This window comes from Canis lupus, chromosome 6 (genome assembly GCF_011100685.1).
Source record: "Canis lupus familiaris isolate Mischka breed German Shepherd chromosome 6, alternate assembly UU_Cfam_GSD_1.0, whole genome shotgun sequence".
NCBI classification, from domain to species: Eukaryota; Metazoa; Chordata; class Mammalia; order Carnivora; family Canidae; genus Canis; species Canis lupus.
Genome location: NC_049227.1, coordinates 59,952,579 through 59,975,684, shown reverse-complemented (window position 1 = coordinate 59,975,684; position 23,106 = coordinate 59,952,579). Strand labels below are relative to the sequence as shown.

Here is a 23,106-nt window from a genome sequence, read left to right as displayed (position 1 = left end):
CCAGGATCACACCCTGAGCCAAAGGTAGACACTAAACCGCTGAGCCACCCAGGGATCCCCTCACACGTGGAATTTAAGAAACGAAACAAATGAACATAGGAAAAGAGAGAAAGAGAAAGAGAGAGAAAGAGAGGGGCAAACCAAGAAACAGACTTAACTGTAGAGAACAAAGAGATGGTTATCAGAGGGGAGGTAGGTGGGGGTGGGTGAAATAGGTGATGAGGATTAAGGAGGGCACTTGTGATGAGCACTGAAGTTGTATGGAGGTGCTGAACCACCATATTGTACACTGGAAACCAATATTATACTTTATGTTAACTAACTGGAACTTGACATAAAATCTTTATTTTTATTTATTTATTCATGAGAGACAGAGACAGAAAGGCAGAGACATAGGTAGAGGGAGAAGCAGGCTCCTCACAAGGAGCCTGATGCAGGACTTCATCCCTGGACCCAGCATCACGCCCTGAGCTGAAGGCAGATGCTCAACTACTGAGCCACCCAGGTGTCCCAAATAAAAACATTCTTAATAAAAAAACGATCAGGTCTCAAAAAGGATAAAGGCCAACATGAAAGCTAAATTAGTAAATAATAAGGAAAAGATCAAAGTCTAAGTCTAAAAACTTGTGTAAATTGATTATATACCCATTTAAAACACACACATACAAAAACTCTATAAGCAATAAAATACATGCCTGTTTTAAAGCAATTACATTCTTTTGCATCTTACCTTCCAACCAGTTACACTGAAAGTCTTTCCAGCACTTCCTATTGTTATTGTTCTCTCCCACATACCTGGAAAAGTAGCTAAATAGGAAAGAGAGGGGAAAAAAAGGTTAAGTAATTGCTTTCCAGTCAATATATATTCAGTATAATCTAAAAATGTAACCATAGAGTAATCAGTATATTTCAATAGGTTTTTAAAATATCGCGTAACTTTAACCCAAACACAATTGAAAATGTTACAGTGCTTTAAAAGACTGTAATATCTGATAGATTAGATAATTTTAAGGAGCAAAATTACTTCCAGGGGCAGGAGTGTCAGTCAGCAGGGTTCCCAGCAGTGGTCACACAAGCTGTGGCACCCAGGGCTCAGTGTCAGTGGTAGCTGCGCATTCAATATTCTCTTCCTGTGGCAATGTTTTGGTTGTGGGTCCTGGCTATTGTTTACTCACCTCTACTCTGCCCATTTTCTGAGTCTGTTTCTCGAGGATTCCTAAGGCAATAGTTTTTAAAATGTGGTCCCCACACCAGCAATAGCAGTACCAGTGGGGAACTAGTATGGAAGGCAAATTATTGGACTGCATCCGAGACTTACTGAATCAGAAACTCTGGGGGATAGGGCAATCTGGGTGTGCATGCGCGTGTGTGGTGTATGCATGTTTCGCTAACACCTTTGAAGCATAAATTCCACACCATAAAATCTACTTCTTGAAACTGTTTAATTCAATGGTTTTTAGTACATCTGCAGAGCTGGGCAACCAGTTTTAGAATATTTTTTTCACCCCAAAAGAAGCCCATACCTTTTGGGTATCACCCTTTAATATCTCCATGGCCAAGAGCACAAGAATCTGTGCCTGAAAGGAGCTTATCTAACATACTTATTCTCTCCACAATGCACACCATGGCCTTCTTACCCTTAGAAATATTAGCCAGCATTTCAGCACTACACTTAGGGTCTATTTTAAACAACAAAATCACCATGAAAAGGATACTTGTTTATGTATCAGTGGAAATAAGAAGGCAGAGTGTTGCCTTGTTGATCTCAACTGAGAACATGTGTATCGGGTGACTCCAATTTCTTACCCCTCTCTGTATGTCTATGAACAAAGTGCCAAGAGTATTGACTTTGGGGTTAAAAATCTACTTCAGTGAGTAGGGCATTCACAAATATGGATTCCACATATAACGAGAAATGACTGCATAAAGGTTTTCAAGTTGATTGATATCTTTAACCAAATCATTCGTTCCTGTACTTAATAACTTATCAAACACTAATTAGCAATGACCAGGTGCCAGGGACTAAGTCAGATCTAGAGGAGTTTAATGTCTAGTGGGGGAAGGGGAAAAGTAAAATAACAATCATAATACAGTGAGATAAGTTCTGTAATCACATGAACTGTCACACAAAAACAGAAGAAGGTGTTAGGAGTAGCTTTCTGCAGCTGGTGATGCTTGAGCTGAGACACGGAAGACCATATAGACTTTGCCAGTCACAGAAGGGGAAGAAAGGTATTTGGGATAAAGGGAATGAAGGTAACAAAGTCATGGAGGTACAGAATGTAAAAGCTTGTGATTTTTGCTGGACATTGATAAATGATGCCCTTGTTAATCTTTTGAGAATGCTACCTACACTGCTCTTTGGATTCCTCAGGTAATTTAGTTGTGAAATTCTTCACATGCAATTCCATGAGCTTTTCACTTGTTTTTTAGACGTACAGTAGAAACACCTATGTTGTTCTAAGAGTGTTGGTAAACACAAAGAGAAAACAAATAGCCATATCTAAGCTACGGTTTTCTTAGTCTCATATGCAAGTAAAGTGCCTACTAAAATGTACGGTAGCTAAAGAAATTTCCAAAATGGATTCATACATAATCTCAGTCCACTGTGAAACATCTGCCAATATTTGTAAAGGTAGGAATATTATATAAATCCAAAAAGTTATGGTTGTATTTTCTGTGGAGTATACAAAAAAACAAAAAGATAAATGAAAATATTTAGAGGATTGACTTGAAGAAAGAATATTCTAACATTTGATATTAATTATCATATCCTTTCAAACTTTCGGACATTTCTAGTCTTCCAAAGTAATCCAGAAGAATTTCATGATACATGTCCCACCTATTTGATGGGAGAAAAATATAAATGACATATAATGCAGAGTATTACCTTCTTTAAAGTAATAATATAGGGGCACCTGAGTGGTTCAGTCAGTTAAGTGTCCAACTCTTGATTTTGGCTCAGGTCATGATCTCAAGGTTGTGAGATTAAGCCCTGGATGGGGCTTCATGCGGAGTGTGGAGCCTACTTAAGATTCTCTTTCCTTCTTCCTCTGCCCTACCCCCCACAACGTCGCTTGCACACTCTCAAAAAAATAAACGAGGGGCACCTGGATGACTCAGTGGTTGACCATCTGCCTTTGATTCAGGTCATGATCCTGGGGTCCTGAGATCAAGTCTCACAATGGGCTGCCCACAGGGAGCCTGCTTCTCTCTTTGTGTCTCTCATGAATAAATAAATAAAGTTTTTGAATGAATGAATGAATGAATGAATGAATAAAAAAAGAAAGTAATAATATATATCCCAAACCAGGAAGGTCTAGTAATAAGAACAATATTTAGAAAAAAAATTCTTTGAAAATAATAATCACCCAGAGAAATGAACACAGTCCTAACATGTTTTCGTGATAAATTATATACAAAGGGAATCAAAACTACTTACATGTCAACTGTAGAGTTTTTTTTTCCAGAAAATATCAAGTTATAGGCATAATATTTTTTAAGAAAGGGTTAAGTCATTTGGATGATTATTTTAGCCATCTGAGAGTGGATGTCTTTTTTATTCAGCAGTAAACTGATCAACTGAATAACTTACAAAGAATTTTATACTAATTATCCAGATGCTAGAAGATTCATATATCAATATCAATGTATTAATAGAATTTTTTTCTAGAGAGGGTTTTTTTTTTTTTTTTGTTAACCTTTCAGTCAGAAAGGTTATTTTACAGAAACCAGGAGAGATCATTTGAATCAAGAATCTGATCCAGGAACAAATTCTACTACTTCAATAAAAAGGGCCCTAAGGAATTTTAAAACATACGGATGTTCATGTCCTTTCCATCTCAGAGATTTGGGGAGCTACAGAAATTCATGTAAACAGAGCAGAATACCACAGCATTGTCTGTGAATCTACAGACCTTTTTACAAAAAAACTGCAGGTCTGATCATTTAAAAAAATGCCTAGGGGCACCTGGCTGGTTCAGTTGGTAGAGCATGCAACTCTTGATCTCAGAGTTGTGAGTTCAAGCTCCATGTTGGGTGTTGTGATTATTTAAAAACAAAAGCAAAAATAAAAACAAAAAAAGCTAGGGGCACCTGGCTGGCTCAGCTGGAGAAGCATGGCATTCTTGGTTGTGAGTTCAAGCCTCACAATGGGTGTAGAGATTACTTAAATGAATATATAAAAACAAAATAAAAACCAAACCCAAAACACCAGTTATAGTGTTGGTATGCTTGCTCGCATTTATATCTGAACGGCAACTAATTGTTCTTTGCACTTCTCATCTATGACCCATGATCCTTAAATCAGCCATGGCAGCTAGATGAGTCATTCACAGGTGGCTTAGGCTTCAGTGGAAGTCAGATAAAGATTAGAGACACGAGGATGAGTGCTACCCCAGGGAAAACTCTCAGTGAAAGCATGAGGATGATGTTAATTCATGATGTATGGCTAGAAAGCCTCAGTGTGTTATATTAAAGAAATACTATCACACTCTGCAAATTGATGAAATAGCCATTTTGCATCTTTCGTGTAACAAAGGCCACTGTATTTGATAGAATAGCTAAGTTTTCATGGAACCAAACTGTACTTTCTAAATAATTTTTTTTTTGCTTATGGGCTGTTACAACAACTAAAAATTCTGAGTTAAAAATGTATGTCTTGATATCTGCAGCAAGTAATATCTGCTACATTTCTACTATGATGGCTTCTATAACATGAGGTTTAAACAGTGTAATAAAGGTTCAAATAATAAATCTCAAGATCATTTATCTTTATTTTTAAACTTTTTAAAGGAAGATTTTATTTATTTGAGAAAGAGAGAGAGTGTGTGCACATACAAGGGGTAGAGAGAGAAGCAGGCTCCTTGGTGAGCAGGGAGCCCGATGCAGGACTCCATCCCAGGATATCAGGATAATGACCTGAGCTGAAGGTAGATGCTTAACTGACAGAGCCCCCCAGGTTCCCAAGATCATTTAAAGTTATCTATTGGAAAAATATTGCTAAACTGAGTTAACTAAAACTCTAAAGATTTGAGGGATTATTGCATAGACATGGACATATGTTTTATGTTAAATAAAAACTGTATTCAGAAATTAGATGCAAAAAAAAAAGAAATTAGATGCTTATTCCTCTCTCTGCTTAATTATTGAAATTACAAAAAATTAGTTGTCCATATTGATCTGATTTTCGCCCAGAAATAGTTCAAATGACCTCAGAGATCATCGAAAAGAAGGGTGAAGATGAACTCTATTGCAATTTGACACATAACAGCAGTTTGCTGTGTCAAAGCACCACCACACCTTGCAAATCTCTGGCTGTCTTCTGTTTATCCAGTCTTCCTGACAAAATGCTCTTCTGTGGGTTCCACCATCAACAAAATTTTGTTGACTGACAAAACTGTTTCCCCTCACAATTCGATCCTATCAGGCCTATAATTCCACTTGTCTCCAGACATCTCCATGTCTCACAGACACTAAAACTTAGCAAGACTAAAGCAGGAGAGGCAGGAGTATTCCTTACTCCTCACAGATCTCCTCCTGAGCACATCTCCACCTCTGCTTAAGAGCCTCATCATTGCCAAGGGGGCCGGACCAGAGGTCTCAGAATCATACCTGCTTGTTCCCTTCCCATCTACAAATGCTATACTCTGTCCTACCCCCGCCCATTGTTTTGACTATTAAATAACCCACAAGCATCAACCCTACTGCTAGCAAATCTGACTCATTTCAGATCCTCACCTATACTGGTTTTTAGCTTTATAAAACAAATCCAATCACATAACCAATTCCCCTGCCTTGGCACACCTCTTGTAGCAGTCCTCAAAGTACGCTCATTAGAACTTTGGTGATCAAACTAATGTGGATAATTCTTTTAAAATCAATTTTAAGTTTTCTTCCGTGAAATTTTCTTAGCACTTAAAATAAGTACTATTTACCTGATAGCATATGCTACCATCAGTGAAACAAATGAACATTTATAGCAAGTGAATACTAATGGCAAAATTAAAAAAAAAACCTCTGATGTATTTATTTCAATGGCTCTTTGTTATAAATATGCAGTGAACTGATTCTTTTTTTTTTTTTAATTTTCATTTATTTATGATAGTCACAGAGAGAGAGAGAGAGAGGCAGAGACATAGGCAGAAGGAGAAGCAGGCTCCATGCACCGGCAGCCCGACGTGGGATTCGATCCCGGGTCTCCAGGATCGCGCCCTGGGCCAAAGGCAGGCGCCAAACCGCTGCGCCACCCAGGGATCCCTGAACTGTGATTCTTTTTATTTTTTTTTAATTTTATTTATTTATTTTTTTCTTTTTATTTATTTATGATAGTCACAGAGAGAGAGAGAGACAGAGACACAGGCAGAGGGAGAAGCAGGCTCCATGCACTGGGAGCCTGATGTGGGATTCAATCCTGGGTCTCCAGGATCGCGCCCTAGGCCAAAGGCAGGCGCCAAACCGCTGCGCCACCTAGGGATCCCTGAACTGTGATTCTTATATTGACTTTCATTTTTTAAAATTTTTAAAAAGATTTTATTTATTTATTTATTCATGAGAGACATGGAGAGAGGGGGGGAGAGAGAGAGAGAGGCAGAGACACAGGCAGAGGGAGAAGCAGGCTCCATGCAGAGAGCGTGACTTGGGACTCAATCCCAGGTCTCCAGGATCATGCCCTGGGCTGAAGGTAGCGCTAGAACGGTGAGCCACCCGGGCTGCCCTTATACTGACTTTTAAAAAAAAATATTTATTTTAGGGAGAGAGAGCGAGAGAGCGAGCATGTTTGCATGCTCAACCGGGGAAAAGGACAGAGGGAGAAAACCTTCAAGCAGGCTTTCCACTAAGCATGGAGCCCCACGCAGGGCTCAATCTCACAACTCTGAGATCATGACCTGAGTCAAAACCAGAGTTGGATGCTCAACCCACTGAACCACCCAGGAGCCCCTAATGAATTCTTCTAATTATTATATTCCTGTTAGGAAAACTGCTTCTTGTGGTAGAAACAATATATCCTTATTTCAAGATGTGAACTTTGTGGCTTTGAGGTGCTCTCTATTGAGGCTTTGGGCTTCAGAACCATTGACCCCCTCCACAAGTTTAAGCTCTGTTCTCATATTCAAGGCTGTCCGAATTACCTCTACTTTTCCATTATCATCTGTGCCTGTTATATTCTTATAAACCACTCGTGCTATATCTTGACCTGTTATATCTCCTTGCCTCATATCTGATAATGAATTTTCTTTCTACCTCTCTGCTTAAACAAATTCCATCTTTTGCCCACTCCTTTTTTGATCCCCTCAAGCACTTGCTTTGTCCTATTTCTACAATTTATAATGCACCATAGGGATAATTATGATATATGCAACTATTGATATATAAGTGCACTAATTTTTTTATTTATTGATTTCTGCGACAGTGATTTTAGTTTCCCTTTCCTTTTGCATTTCTATTCATTTATTCATCAGTTGCATTCTGATCATCTGATCATCATCACGTGCAAGATCCTCTCCTGGAAACTGGAGATTCAGAAGACATGAAAACAAACAGAAATCACTATGTTCTAGCACGTAGAAGTAAACAATATAGATCTTCACATTCATTATAAAGGAAAAAAACAGAACAGGAAGAAAAAAAAAAGCAAAGCAATGCTGGAAGGAAAACTTGTAACTATCTTAAGTGTGGCCATAAAACTGGCATCTGAATAACCCTGGGGGAAGTGAGAGACTGAGCCATGTGGATATCTAGGGGGAAAAGTGTTTCTGGCATTGGAAGGGCAAGTGCAAAGATCCAAAGTCTGCAGCCTAGCATACAGTCTTATAGTTGATATCAGTTTGAACAACTCCAGAAGACACTGAAGCACTTGTGAGATGGCCAAGTAGTGATGAAGAATTCCCAGCCAAGAATCAAGGATCAAGCAGCAATAGCTTACTGGCCCTGCAATTTTCTCTTGTTGATTTGGCATTTTGGCAAACTGCTCAGCATAGACAGTCCTGCTTGGGAACAAGTAAGCTCCCTGTATCTTATGTACCAAGCCATAGATGGATTCTTGATAAAAAGCCAAGGATATAGCTCAGAGTATGACTTCTCTGGTTTCATAGCTTTATAGTATGATCCAAAAATCTCTTCCCCTTAGTTTATACTCCTTGTTCTTCAATCTGTTTATTAATTCACTCAAGCATCATTTATTCAAATACCATTTAAGTGCTCATATGGACAGCTACCCATTGCAAGGACTATTTTAAAGCTGTTCTGGGATCCTTTCCAATCAGTTGTTCCACACGTGCCCAAACACATTTAGATTTGTGACTCTATGTAATAACCAGTACCTATTTTTAAATGCTTATTTCCAGTATATACAAGCCATTCATAAACCTCATCACTGATGCAGAGTGTGTCATATTTGATGCAAAGGTCAGCAATTACTTGGAGTTCCTCTTTGGTATATACCTATATGTATAAAGAAAATAAGAGAGCAGAGCCAATTATGATTAAACATGTGAGAAAATGATAGGTCAGAAGCTGTAAAAAGAGATCAAAGACTCACCTTACCAATGGGGTTATGTGGAGTATTCAGTATAATGGCTTTGGTTTTAGAATTAAATTTACTTGCCAGTTCTTGAGGATCCAAAGTCCAGTCAGAACTAGACCATTTTTTCCCATCAACAGGTTTCTAAGTATTAAGAATCAAAATGTGATTTAATTCAATTAATTCATGTTTGCTGTCTTACAAATAAATAACCTAACTGGGAAAAATATTAGAGAAAGGTAAGGCAAAGGTAACTGAATACATGACTAACAAAGAAAATAAACAGAAATCACTAAGCCTGGGGAGCCCAAGAGGACTTGAGTCTCATGCTCACACATATTAAATGTGAAAATAAACTCTGTCCACATAAACAGCTGTTAAAGTATCTGTATTCCTTCAAAGGAGCCAGCTATAACTATGGTTAACATGTTTAGTATAATATAAGAGTCTGTGATTCACCTCATGTATTATTTATTTTAGTAAGATTTTTTAAAAGACAGTGTAGCACACTTTATTAAATTCCTAAAAATAATAGCAAAAAAAATTAAAAATCACTTCATTCAGAATTCAAAAAGCATTTATGGAGCACCCAGCATACACCATACACTGTTAGTCACTGGGGAGTGGTGCTATAAAAGTGAGTTAGAAATGGTTTCTGAGCTGGTGGTGCTCATGTTGGTGGGGGAGCCACATAACTACAAAAGATAACATTACATATAATATGAATGCTAATACAACAGAGACACATAGCAAACACAGGATAAAGTAATAAAAGTTGCCCTTTTGAAGATGTTGATTACCTTTAGCCTAGTAGAGATACATAATAAATCCCAAAATGTAAACAAAGTAGAAATTTTATCAGGGACAAAGTAATTATATATATTTTCAAAACACCTTAAAGCATGTGAATGGTACTGGCAAACTTACAGATCTTAGGGGAATAAAAACAGGTGTTCCTCCAGCCATTCTCACCATTGGCTCATAGCAGTCATAGAAAGGCACTATTATTATGACCTAAAATAAAACCAAATAAGAAAATAACATATCAATTATTCATTCATTAAAAAAATCTGTGTACCTACTATGTGTAAGGTATCATACTACATGCTGAGATGCAGCAGTGAAAAAGCTGGCCTTCCTTGTTTTCATGGAGCTAACGGCCAAATGGAAGAGACTTTTTTTTTTTTTTTTTTTAAGAGACACAGAGAGAGAGAGAGGCAGGGACACAAGCAGAGGGAGAAGCAGGCTCCATGCAGAGAGCCCGACGTGGGACTTGATCCCCGGTCTCCAGGTTCAGGTCCTAGGCTGAAGGCAGCACTAAACCGCTGAGCCACCCGGGCTGTCCAGGAGAGAGAGAATCTTAAACAGGTTCCATGTCCAGCCTGATAGGGAGCTTGATCTTACAACCCTAAGATCATGATCTGAGTTGAGATCAAGAGTTAGGTACTTGGGGATCCCTGGGTGGCTCAGCGGTTGAGCATCTATCTGCCTTTGGCCCAGGTGTGATGCTGGAGACCCAGGATTGAGTCCCACATCAGGCCCCTTGCATGGAGCCTGCTTCTCCCTCTGTCTGTGCCTCTGCTTCTCTCTGTGTCTATCATGAATAAATAAATAAAATCTTTAAAAATAAATAAACCTTAAAAAAATAAATAAATAAATAAACCTTAAAAAAAAAAGTTAGGTACTTAACCAACTGAGCTACCCAGGTGCCCCTCTTTTTAAAGCTAGTAATATTTCACGAAAATTTCATATTATTATAGTTTTAATATTTGTTATTTTAATGGCTATTTGGGAGTCTTCTGAATTCTAGAAGTTTTTTTTTTTTTTTTTTTTTTTTTTTTTTTTTTTTTAATTTGCTTGTATAAATAACAATGCTGAGGTGCCTGGGTGGCTCAGGTGGTTGAATGTCGACTCTTGATTTCAGAATCTTTGTTTGTTCCCTTTGGGAAGAGATCCTTCCCTCAGGTGGACTGTAAGTTCTTAATTAGTCTGTGAAATTCTCAGGGACCAGGATGACCTATCTTTGAACTCTGGTGAGAAACACAGTGCCTGATTTGAAGTGAGAGTTCAATAAAGGAAAATAAATTGGGGAGGCAAGGAGGTAAAATTGAAAGAATATACTTGACACTCTTTGCCGTAATTTCTTTATTTTTATGACGGGAATAATTCCCCTCTCTTTTTTTAAAGAGTATTTACTGAACACTGAGTATTTTAGGGACTGGCAGTACAGCAATAAACTGGTTCCCTTGGAACTTATATTCTACAGAGAGACACAATAAACCAGAAAAGACAGAAGTAAATTAGATAATTTCAGATACTAATAAATGCTATAAAGAATATAAAACAGGTCAATGTGATAGAAAGTGATCAGATACAGTGATCAGGGAAGAATGAACAAAGAAAAGAAGGTCAAGGGCTGAGCCTCTAGATGCTCCAGCAGAGTGCAGAAGGAGGACGCAACAAAGGATTAACAACATCAAAGAATGAGATAAAACTTCCAACTAGTTTACAGGATTAAAGGAGATTACGTATATGAAAGTATACCTATACTTCCTTAAGATGTTTCTTTAAGTAGTTTATTGTCTGGCATAGTAGAGGGAATTAGAGATGTAAAAGAATAACATAATACAAAGTTAATAGCAGTATCTTTTATATAAGAGGCACAGATAAAGTGCCGCGAGAGCTCAAAGAAAGGAATTAACAACAACACAGATCAGGGTAAATATTCATTCCTCAGACTCTGCTTAAGCAATGCCTCTCTGGAGTTTTCCAGGCCTGCATTAGCAGAGCCATCACCACCATAACTTACACATTCTCCGTTACTATTACATGCATTCCTATTCACCAGTTTGCCAGTATCTCTTCTACTAGTGGGAAACTCCTTCCACACAGACTTAAAAAAAAATCTCCCATGGTGCCTAGTACAGGAGATCCTCAGTGATTTCTGAATGAATGAAGAGGTCAGAAAATACTGAAGCAGAGGTATTGGAATGATAATGGGGACATGGGAGCAGAGACTGAATTTGGGGCCATGTGGGTCATAGCACTAAAGCAAAAATCACTCATCCTTTTTTGTTACACATGGTGCTGCTAACAATGCCAGGCACTAAAACACACTAACCAAGTGCTTGCTGATTGAGTTCAGATAAGGGTAATTTTAGTAGTGCAAATGAAAGAGCCATTTTCCCCATCATTGCTAGCCCCTTCCAGTTACCCTTATCTAAACAGGCTGTAAATATAAGAACGAGTCACATGCAACAAAATAGATGAATCTCAGAGACATAATGATAAATGAAAGAAGCTGTTCAAGAATACATACTGTGTGATTCCATTTATATCAGGTTAAAGAGCAGGTAAAATGAGCCTATGGTGATAGAAGATAGAAGAGTAGTTACCTCTGGGAGAATATAAACTAGGAAGGGGTAAAAGGGAGCCTTTTGGGTGCTGGAAATGTACTGTATTTTCATCTGGTATGTGGTTACATGGATATACACACACACACATATAAATATACACATGTAAAAAATTTATCAAGCTGAATACTTAGTATCTATGAATTTTACTTGTGTGTACTATACTTCAAAAATTATTAAAAATAGAGTGTGGAAAAAAATAGAGTGTGAAATAAGTAAAAGACTCAAAGGCAGTATAAATGATAACGATTGATATAGGTAAGATGATAATATTAATATACTTACTTCGTCTCCCTCATCAATTAATCCTTGAATGGCATTAAAAAGAGATCCATATGCTCCTATTGTTACAAGGATTTCTTTATTTGGATTGATTGGATTTTGATAAAATTTTTCATATAAGCAGGATAAAGCTTTCACAAGTGATGGATGACCCTGTTGAGTACAAAAGAAGAAAAAAAAAACCCTTGAATTTGATTATGGGATCTACCTGGAAGTATTCTGGATCTAAAATGAAAGAATTTTTAAAAGTTGGTTTTATCTTTATAATTATCCAAAGAAAATTTGTATTTTTTAATGGAAATAAAAAACATTTTCCCCTACTTTCAGAGGATTCCTACATCAATGGTCATAAAAACTTGCTAAGGACTAATAAAAATCCTATTAACCAATTGGTTTTGGAATTTTAAAAAGTTCCAACCTATTTGCTTTGATAAAAATTGACTTCAGTATCAAATGTACTTTTGATAGCAATCAAATCACATTCAATTACTTTATTGTTGACAATAATTAAATCAGATTGGATAGAGTTGGACTTTTTCCCCAGTTAAAAGAAGGAAACCTGCATTGTCTATATATCCTGAATCTATTCTTCCATGTTACCAGAGAGGCTATTATGCCAACCAATGGACTATGCAGAGAGGGCAAAGTAAATTCCTCAAAGAAATGCACATTAGTGCTCATGTGAGAGTAAATGTTAGGAGGAAGTAGGATATTCTTCACCACTGTGATAGCCTAGAGGGGAGGATTCATCCAAGCGAACAATGTTCCTCAGGAGGAATGAAAAGAATATAAATGCGCAAAGTCTGAGGCATGTAGGATGTCTTAACTCCTTGATTAGCTCTTCCTCGATTCTTCTCTTCTTCTATGTTCGCTGCTCTCCCCCTCTTTCTCTTTCTTTTCCTTTCCTTTTCTCCTCCTTGTCTTATTTGGCATTGAAGTCAGTATTTCTTATTTTTCCTGCCTAGCATGTGGCTCCTTTTTTTGCTTTTGGAGAACCACCTTCATATTTTGTCAGTTGCAAGTGAGAGTCCAAGTGCAGAGCATGTGCCTTTTTTGCAAAGCACCTAGGGCTCTGGAGGAATAAACTGGGTCAGGACACAGGACAAGAAGGCTAGTGGAATATACCCCAGGTTTACAAAGTAAAATAGTCTTTGGTTGTTCTAAGTTATCTATTCTAGTTTACATGAAAGGGAGGTATGTTTTGTTAAAGATACTTTTGTTTGTCACCTTTGGTAGAATGTTGGCTAGTATGTCACAGATCTTCACCCAATTAAAATCAATAAAAACAAAGCTATAGCACATTTTTCATATTTTGAAATTAGGAGATATTATAATATTAGAGAAACTGGGTATAATTAATAATAGGGAAGGTGACGGAACATAGCCAGTAAAATTAAAAGTAATAGCAAGAGAAAAACACTACTTAAATTCAAGTTCCACAAAATATACATGATTTGTGAAAAGAGCAAGAGAAGATTGTCACCACTCCCAGAAATCCAAACTTTCCTTTGAATTTCATTTTAATCACAGGTCTAACAAATTCTAGCAAAGGATGATCTGAAAGCCACCATAAACACTACACATCTTTCCTCAGAATGATAAGGGTCTGTGTTCTAAAAATTTTTTAATTACAAAAACAATGCATGCATCATATAATAAATAAAACTAGGCAAAGATGTGTTAAAAATCATTATGATCTCTCCTCAACACTTCCTTCCCATTCCCCTGAGGTGACGAATGTCATCCACAGCCTGGTGACAGTGCAAATGCCATCCCCTGTGCTTATTCCAATATAAAAACAGATATGTTTACAAAAACTGGAAAATATTTATTTTTAATTTTTTTACTTTAAATTCAATTTGCCAACATATAGCATAACACCCAGTGCTTATCTCCCATCACACTGGAAAATATTTTAAAAATGGGCATAGGTTACAGCAAAGGAAACAATCAGCAAAACTAAAAGGCAACCCAGGGAATGGGAGAAGATATTCGCAAATGACATATCAGATAAAGGGCTAGTATTCAGAAACTATAAAGAATCTTTCAAGCTCAATACCAAAACAATAAAAAATCCAGTCAAGAAATGGGCAGAAGACATGAACAGACATTTCTCCAAAGAAGACATACTAATGGCAATAGACACATGAAAAAATGCTCAACATCACTCATCATCAGGAAAATACAAATCAAAACTACCAGTCAGAATGGCTAAAACTAACAACTCAGGAAGCAATGGATGTTAGTGAAGATGTGGAGAAAGGGGAACCCACTTGCTCTGTTGGTAGGAATGCAAACTGGTGCAGCCACTCTGGAAAACAGTGTGGAGGTTCCTCAAGTTAAAATTTGAGCTACCCTATGATCCAGCAATTTGCACTACTAGGTATTTATCCAAAAGATACAAAAGTGCGGATTCAAAGGGGCACTTGCACCCCAATGTTTATAGCAGCAATGTCCACAATAGCCAAAATATGGAAAGAGCCCAGATGTTCACCAACAGATGAACAGTTAAAGAAGATGTGGTATGTATACACACACAATGGAATATACAGCCATCAAACAGAATGAAATCTTGCCATTTGCAACGACATGGATGGAACTAGAGTATTATGCTAAGTGAAATTAGTCACAGAAAGACAAATACCATATGATTTCACTCATATGTTGAATTTAAGAAACAAAACAGATGAACCTAAGGGAAGGAGGAAAGGAAAAATAAAAGAAGATAAAAACAGAGAGGGAGGCAAATCATAAGAGACCCTAAACTGTAGGAAACAAATTAAGGGTTGCTGGGGGAGAGGTGAGTGGGGTGATGGGCATTTAGGAGGGCACTTGATGTAATGACCACTGGGTGTTATATACAACTGATAATTCTACCCCGAAACTAATAATACACTATATGTTAACTAAATTGAATTTAAACAAAAAATTTTTTTTTTAAGTTTTTTTTTTTATTTTTATTTTTTTTTTATTTTTGACAGTCACACAGAGAGAGAGAGAGAGGCAGAGACACAGGCAGAGGGAGAAGCAGGCTCCATGCACCGGGAGCCCAACGTGGGATTCGATCCCGGGTCTCCAGGATCGCGCCCTGGGCCAAAGGCAGGTGCTAAACCGCTGCGCCACCCAGGGATCCCCTAAACAAAAATTTTTAAAAATACAAAGGGGCATAGGTTATGTTCTAATCAAACTTAATTTACAAAATTCAAGACTGGGTCAGATATGCCTCAAGGCCATAGTCTGCCAAACTCCATTAAGGATCAATTTAGGGAGAACTGACTACAATATTTTATTTCCCAATCCATGAATATCATATACCACTCCATTCAAAGTTTTGTAGTTTTTGTTGTATAGATCTTGCATATATTTTAAAAATTCTGTTCAAATACTTAACATTTTGGGATGCTATTGTAAATGGTATTTTTTTTAAATTTTACTTTCCAGCTGTTCATTTTTAGCATACAGGTTTCTGTACATTGGCCTTGTGTCCTTCAATCCTGCTCAATTGTGGTAGTAAGTTGTGGTAGTTTTTTGGTAGAATCTAGGGATCTTTGGATATCCTAGGTATTTCATCACAGAAGTACAGGGATTGGCAGAGAAGCAGAGAGGAAGAAAGTAACTAGCTGAAAATAAAATATTAATTAAGAGGCCAGTGCTGAGGCTGCATGTGTTAATGGGAGAGAAAATATGATGTGTGTCAAGAGAATATTCTCTGCAAACACTGATGTAGCCACTGTGAAAGACAGTATAGAGGTTCCTCAAAAATTAAAAATAGAGGGATCCCTGGGTGGCGCAGCGGTTTAGCGCCTGCCTTTGGCCCAGGGCGCGATCCTGGAGACCCGGGATCGAATCCCACGTCGGGCTCCCAGTACATGGAGCCTGCTTCTCCCTCTGCCTGTGTCTCTGCCTCTCTCTGTCTGTGTGACTATCATAAATAAATAAAAATTTAAAAAAAATTAAAAATAGAGCTACATATGATCCAGTAATTCTTCTGGATATTTACCTAAAGAATCTGAAAACACTAATTCAAAAAGATATAGGCACCCTATGTTTATAGCAGCATTATTTACAATAGCCAGTGCAAGTGTCCATTGAGAGACGAATGGATGGCACACCTGGGTGGCTCAGTGGTTGAGCGTCTCTCTTTGGCTCAGGGCGTGATCCCAGAGTCCCGGGATCAAGTCCTGCATCGGGCTCCCCACATGGAGCCTGCTTCTCCCTCTGCCTATGTCTGTGCCTCTCTCTGTCTCTCATGAATAAATAATAAAATCTAAAAACAAAGAGAGAGAGATGAATGGATAAAGAAGATGTAGAGTATATGTGTATGTATATATTTATATATATATACATACACATATAAAATGGAATGTATGTGTGCATGTATATAGTATATATACTATATGTATTATGGAATATTATTCTGCCATCAAAGAGAATAAAATCCTGACATTTGCAACAACATGGATGGGGCTAGAGAGTATAATTATAGTGAAATAAGTCAGAGAAAGACAAATAGTATACAATTTCACTCAAATGTGGAATCTAAGAAACAAAACAAAGGAAAAAAAGAGAGAGAGAGAGACAAAACAAAGAACAGACTCTTAACTCTAGAGGGAATAAATGGATGGTTAGCTGAGGGGAGGTCAGTAGGGGCACGGGTGAGATGGGTGAAGGGAATTAAGAGTACACATAGTGATAAGCACTGAGTAATGTATAGAATTGCTGAATCACAATACTGTACACCTGAAGCTAATATAACACTGTATGTTAACCATACTGGAATAATAATACTAAATAAATTGGAAAAAAAAAAAGAGGTGACTCTCCCTTCCTTGTTGCCATAAGACCTTACACTAGAACAGCAGTAAAGGAAGGACCAAGATAGGAGGGGTTAGAAGTTGGGAACTGCTCCTTTTAGTAGAAAAAGGCAATGGTGGGGGTTCCTCTGATTATCAGGTTGGGACAGCTGGTCCCAGAAAGTCAAGTATACAGAAGTGATAGGATGACATTCTACACAATACAATATAAAATACAAGTTCATACCCCACATTGTCTTCATATACTTACAAAGCCTCGTGTATACTGGTTCAGGCTATCAATTGCTGCAATCTTTGATAACTCTTCCTTCACATATATAGGAGGGGATATATCTGGGAGGCCTTGACCAAGATTCACAACAGAGGGGTCAGCAGCCAACTTTGTAAATTCAATCCTAAAATTAAAAAATACTAATTAGTATTAATAATTACCAACTTAGCTTTTTATACCTCATGATCTTAACATAAAACTGAGAAACTAAGACCTCATTTAGTCTTACAAATAAATAAAAAAGAGGTGAGTTCCCAACAAAAACTTTACCACCTACAAAATGACTTTATCTCATTAAATGATAGCTGAACTAATGAACTTAAAAGTTTCTTACAAATTTCAATTTCATGATACCCATAGTTTCATCATCTATTTTCTTCCCTCAACCGTACCAGCTTCCTCATGGATCACAAGAAAGTTCTTTGTCCTTTTCTCTGCCTTATTTGCAGGCTTAGCACATGTGCCAGATGAATAAATCAGGTATGGATTCTTAACTTCCTTCCAGTTTCACTTGATGAATAAATTATAATGTCTTTATTTGTAGACCATAGAGGAGGCTAACAATTCCCAACTAAGAATATCAAAACGTGTAGGAAAAAAGCTTCACCAAATTATTATTGTTTATTCTAAGGCACTTACCACACGTTACTATCAAGGCCTTCAATTCGTTTTGCATTGGTAATTTTCAAAGACATCTTCTGAAAGATATAATTATTGAAAGGTTTTTAATATTTCTTTAATCAAAATTCAAAAAAGCCAGAAAATCATAGATAACTCTACCTCTTTTCCCTATTGTTGCCATTGAAAAAGAAGTACCATAATGACAAATGCCAGACCCCAGTGCAAAAATCTGAAGTGGAATCATCTCCTACCTACTCCCCTAAGGGCTGTTTTTTCTTATGATCCTTGGATGTTTATCACAAAAGAATAAAAATTTCATCCTAGCCTAAAAAAATAAGCCAGTTTGAAGGCCTGAAATATACTGAAGAGAACAATAATGATACTAAAAAAAGGTCAGCTTAAAAAAATGCCTTGAATTATTCTCTGAAGATTGTTTTAGGTAAGATGTCCTAACAGTTCCACAAATAATCTCCTTGTATGGCATACAGGAAGCACTCAAAAAAAAAAAAAAAAAAGGTTTTAAAACTACTCAATAAAGAGTCCCAAATAATAAGAGATCATATTATTGAGTACTGAGTATGTACCAAGCACTGTTCTCAGTGTTGTACATAATTAACTCATTTCATATTCACAACAACTCTATGTAGTGGTTCTCTTGTTATCCCTAATTTACATACAAGCAAAGTGAGGTATAGAGGATAATGTTACAGACCTTTATACACCTGCTCAAGTTTACAAAAGCTGGTAACATTTAAACTCAAATAGATTCAACTCAGGATTTGAACCCAGGCAGTTTTACTCTGGAATACATACCCAGATTTCTTTTTAGATTTTATTTATTTATTTTTGAGTGAGAGTATGAGCAGGGAAAGGGCAGAGCTAGGGGGAGAGAGAGAGAATCTCAAGCAGACTCATGCTGAGCACAAACCCTCCCCACCTCCACTCCCCTCCCCCACCAACACAGGGCTCAATTCACAACCCTGAGATCACAACCCAAGCCGAAATCAAGAGTCGGATGCTTAACCAATTGGTACCCAGGTGCCCCAGATCTATTTCTATATACTGTCTTTTCTGTAATAAAACCTTATAAAAATATTACCAGAATGCTGCCTCCTAAAAAATGTATATTAGATGTTTAGATCGGGTCTCCTTACGTCAAGCAAGCTAGGGTTATGGTTGAAAAATATTAAAAGTTAAAATTATGGTACAGCATACAATTTCTTAGTTCTCTAGATCTTAAAATTAAGTTTATACTATCTCCCCAAAGCACTGAATTAGCGTTGAGTTCACTGTTAACAAGCTGCTAGGGAAAAAAAAATGATTGGCAGCATTTTTACAAAGATTTTCCTAATAGAATATTAAAGCAATTTTAATTCAATCTGGGAAGAAGATAATGATAATGGTTATTAAATAGATCATTGTTCTCATTTTATTCCAACAATGGAACCAAGAAAAATATCTTTTATTCTCATATTTTTTAATCCTTGAAACTCCAATGAAGTAAATCACATGCATATTCTCCAGAGGTTACAGTGTCTTCCAGAATAGCATTATGATTAAGTACCCACCTGAACATGATGCTATTCTAGAAACTACAATTATAAAACTAAAAAATCCCAGAATGACAGACAGCAAAAGATATTTTAACAATTGTCCTTTTCACTTAAAAAATATTTAAAACTTAATGATTCATTTAGCATGTGGCTACAAAGTACAAAATCATATATAAAAGTGAGCAAAGTCTGCAGCAGATCATTTAGACATAAAGTCTAATTTTACTTAAAATATTTGGATAATTGAAGGCAAAACACATTTCCAGATTTAATTTTAAAATTTATGTCCAGAACAGTCTCTCTCACAACCTCTCGGTCTCTATTCCTCTCACTTCTATGCCTCAACCATTTTAATATTTCAGATATTCCATCTTACTTCTGTACCTTCACATAAGATCATTCCTCTATCATAATGGTCTTTCTACACCAATGTTTTTCAACCTCTTTTTCATCACTACCCCCATAAAGAGACCTTTTAGATATTTTTTCTAATCATCTCCCCCACTGCCTTATAGAATAAGAAGTATGATTTTGTAAGGCAGGGTTGAGCTTTACAAGGTCACAAAACATTGTATTAGCTATGGTTGATTTCACCTGCCACGCACCAATTTTCTCCCCTTGAGGGCAATAATGCTCCTGTTGAGAATGCTATACTCAATTTGATCCCTGCCCCCCACCACCCTGTTTCTGCACTTGAATAACTCCTAATCCACTTGCCACTTTTCAGCTCTCAAGTTAGACTTCATTTCTTCCAGAGAGTATTTTCTGATTCCCTAGGTCAAGGTTATATGCTCTTCTTATATTCTCCTATTACATGGAGTACTTTCCAGCATTTATTATATAACACATAATTTTCCTGTTTATTTACCTGTATCCTTCCTTAGACTGTAAGCACTGAGGATTAGTTCTAGCTTGTTCACTGGTATGTGTCTGTATTAATCAGGTGTCTCCACAGAAATGGGGCCAATTGGATGTGCATATATATAGCGATTCAAGGAACTGGCTCATGCGACTTGTGGGGGCCAGCAAGTTTGGAGTCTGCAAAGCAGTCCAGCGGGCTGGGGACCCAAGAAGAGTTGGGTGTTACAGCTCAGAGGCTAAAGGCAGCCTAGAGGCAGAAGTCTCTCTTCTCGGGGGGAACCTTAATCTTTTTTTTTCTTAAGGCCTTCAATTGATTAAATCAGGCCCACCCATAGTCTATAGAGGGCATTTTACTTAAAATCTACTGATTTAAATATTAATCTCATTTGAAAAACACCTTCAGAGACATCTACACTGATATAGATATCTGGGTTCCTTGGCCTAGCCATGTTGACACAAAATTAACTATAACGGTGTCCAACACATAGAACTACGTTTAGCACATAGAAAATTTTCAACAAGTATCTGATGAATGAATGCAAAAATCCACACATTAGAAGTGAATGTATGGTATCAGTTGGCTTAACTTATGTTAGGTACTTATTGCATCAGCTTAAGTTAATTTATGGTTCAGTAACAAATGACCCCAAGGTCTTGGTAGCTTAAAATCACAAAGGTTTCTTTTTCATACTACATATTCACTGAAGGTCAGCTGCTGCATTGTTCCATGTCACTGTCACTCTGAGACATGAGCTGATGAAATAGCCTCTTTTTGGAATACTGTCAGTTTCATAGTAGAGGGAAAAAAAATTTTAGTTTCTACTTAGATGTTCACATACCATTTCTACTCACATGGTATTGGCCAAAGCAATTCATGGCTATGCCTGATACCAACATGGCAGAAATGAAGTCTGGAGGTAGAATGATTATTGTGGGCTGAATTGTGTACCCCTCCAAATTCAGGTTGAGGCCCTATCACCCATTACCTCAGAATGTGACCTTATTTGGAAATAGGTTCGTTGCAGATGTAATTGGTTAAATTAAGGTCATGGATTGCAAGGAGGCTAATCCAATATGACAGTGTTCTTACACAAACAGTAAATTTGGAGACAGTCTGGCATACAGAGAGGATGTCACATGAAGATGAAAGTAGGGATCGAGGTGGTGCTTTTGAAAGCCAAGGAATGCCAGAGATTGACAGCAAACTACCAGAAACTAGGGGAAAAGCATGAACAGACTCATTCTCACATCATACAGAAGAAACCAACCCTGGCACACTTTGCCTTTGGGTTTTTAGTCTACAAAACTGTGAGCTAATACAGTTTTGTTGCTTAAGCCACTTAGTTTGTAGTTCTCTATTAAGGCAGCCAGAGGAAATTAATAGTGATGAACATTAACAAGACACCCTATAGTGTCTAAAAACATCAAGATTCAGGAATAGATGCAAATGCGCACTATATAAGAATTACTGTCAGAGTAGATTCAGTCTTATGAAATGAAAATAAACCTGTATCCTATGGGGAATTAAGTATGAGCCTCGGGTATATGATAGGAAATCTACAGGACCTGTATAATTTCTGGACCAGCTATTTCATGAGCTGGTTCCTGCTCCCAGGTAGATTAATGCCTGGCATACATATATTGCACTCATATGGGATAAACACAAAAATGCTAGTGAAATAATAAGTAGCATCTTTTTTTTGTCAACTTGAGGCTGAAAAGTGAAGTTCTACAAATTCACCACTAGGTGCCACTCTTGGCAGAGATGAGAAAAGCTTATTGCTATTCTAAAATGATTACTGCAATGGTGTTCAAACAAGAAAAACTTGGAAAGAAGAAAAAATATTACCAGTTATCCTATGACTCTAGTATACTACAGTTTCAACTATATATATTTTGAGGACTCTGCCTGTAAGACCTGTTGGTTTTAGGTGGGATAGGATAGGTAAGAAAGTCTTCTGAAATGGTGCGGTGAAGCTGGGTAAGTTGAAGCTGTTACATCTATAAGTCAAGCATAAAAAGGATAAAGAGTGCAAGAAAAGGTCAGAAACAGAAATAACAAAGCTGATGGTTAGAGAGATAAAGATAATAATCAGACATGAGAAACAGACTCTAGTACTTCACGTCTAGGCTGGAGCAGAAAGTAAATGACCATATAATGGGCAACCCTCTACTGTGCTGTCTGGGCAGGTAGGGCAGCCAAAACATCCATTATTTATAGCTGCAATCACATGTAATTTTTAAAACATTTGCCTTTTCTTTTAACAGAGTATCTTAATGGTGTTACAAATTTTCTCAGTCATCATAAAATTTTCACTTTTAATTAGCAGATATTATTTCAGGTTATTTATATACCACACTTTACTCATTCATTCCTTATCGTTTGGGCATTTGTTACTTCCAGTGTTTTGCAATTATAGGTAGTGTTTCCACTGTGCATTTCATTATAGGGTTTCTGCTCTGTTTCCTTCAATTTTAAAGTTTGATATGGAGGTGAATGCCCTATTAAACACAAGTATTTATTATCACAAGAAAGATGATATATCAATATATAGTCATCTAGTTCCAGCTAAGCTAACTAAACACACAACTTTTGGTTTACTTTTATGGAAAATGTAAGGTATAAAATTTGATGTTCCAACAACCATAGTGATAACACAGTATCATTTTCCTTCATTCCTCAGCACTTACTCCCTAAATGTCTTTTTAAAAAAAATACAGGTCTATTTTTTTTTAAGATTTTATTTATTTATTCATAGAGACGGGGGGG

The 23,106-nt window shown here is 37.1% G+C and overlaps 1 protein-coding gene across 5 annotated transcripts in view; it reads right to left on the bottom strand.

Moving 5' to 3' along the window:
- KYAT3 (kynurenine aminotransferase 3) overlaps nt 1-23,106 on the bottom strand; it is a 63,454-nt gene that overhangs the window by 15,428 nt on the left and 24,920 nt on the right. For all 5 annotated transcript variants that reach the window (XM_038541452.1, XM_038541453.1, XM_038541451.1 and 2 more), the window contains 7 exons: nt 17,941-17,999; nt 17,281-17,425; nt 12,220-12,369; nt 9,449-9,535; nt 8,540-8,665; nt 8,322-8,442; nt 731-807 (listed from right to left, as the gene is read on the bottom strand). In XM_038541452.1, the coding sequence (XP_038397380.1) occupies nt 731-807; nt 8,322-8,442; nt 8,540-8,665; nt 9,449-9,535; nt 12,220-12,369; nt 17,281-17,425; nt 17,941-17,999 (765 nt within the window). The remainder of the gene's footprint in view (nt 1-730; nt 808-8,321; nt 8,443-8,539; nt 8,666-9,448; nt 9,536-12,219; nt 12,370-17,280; nt 17,426-17,940; nt 18,000-23,106) is intronic.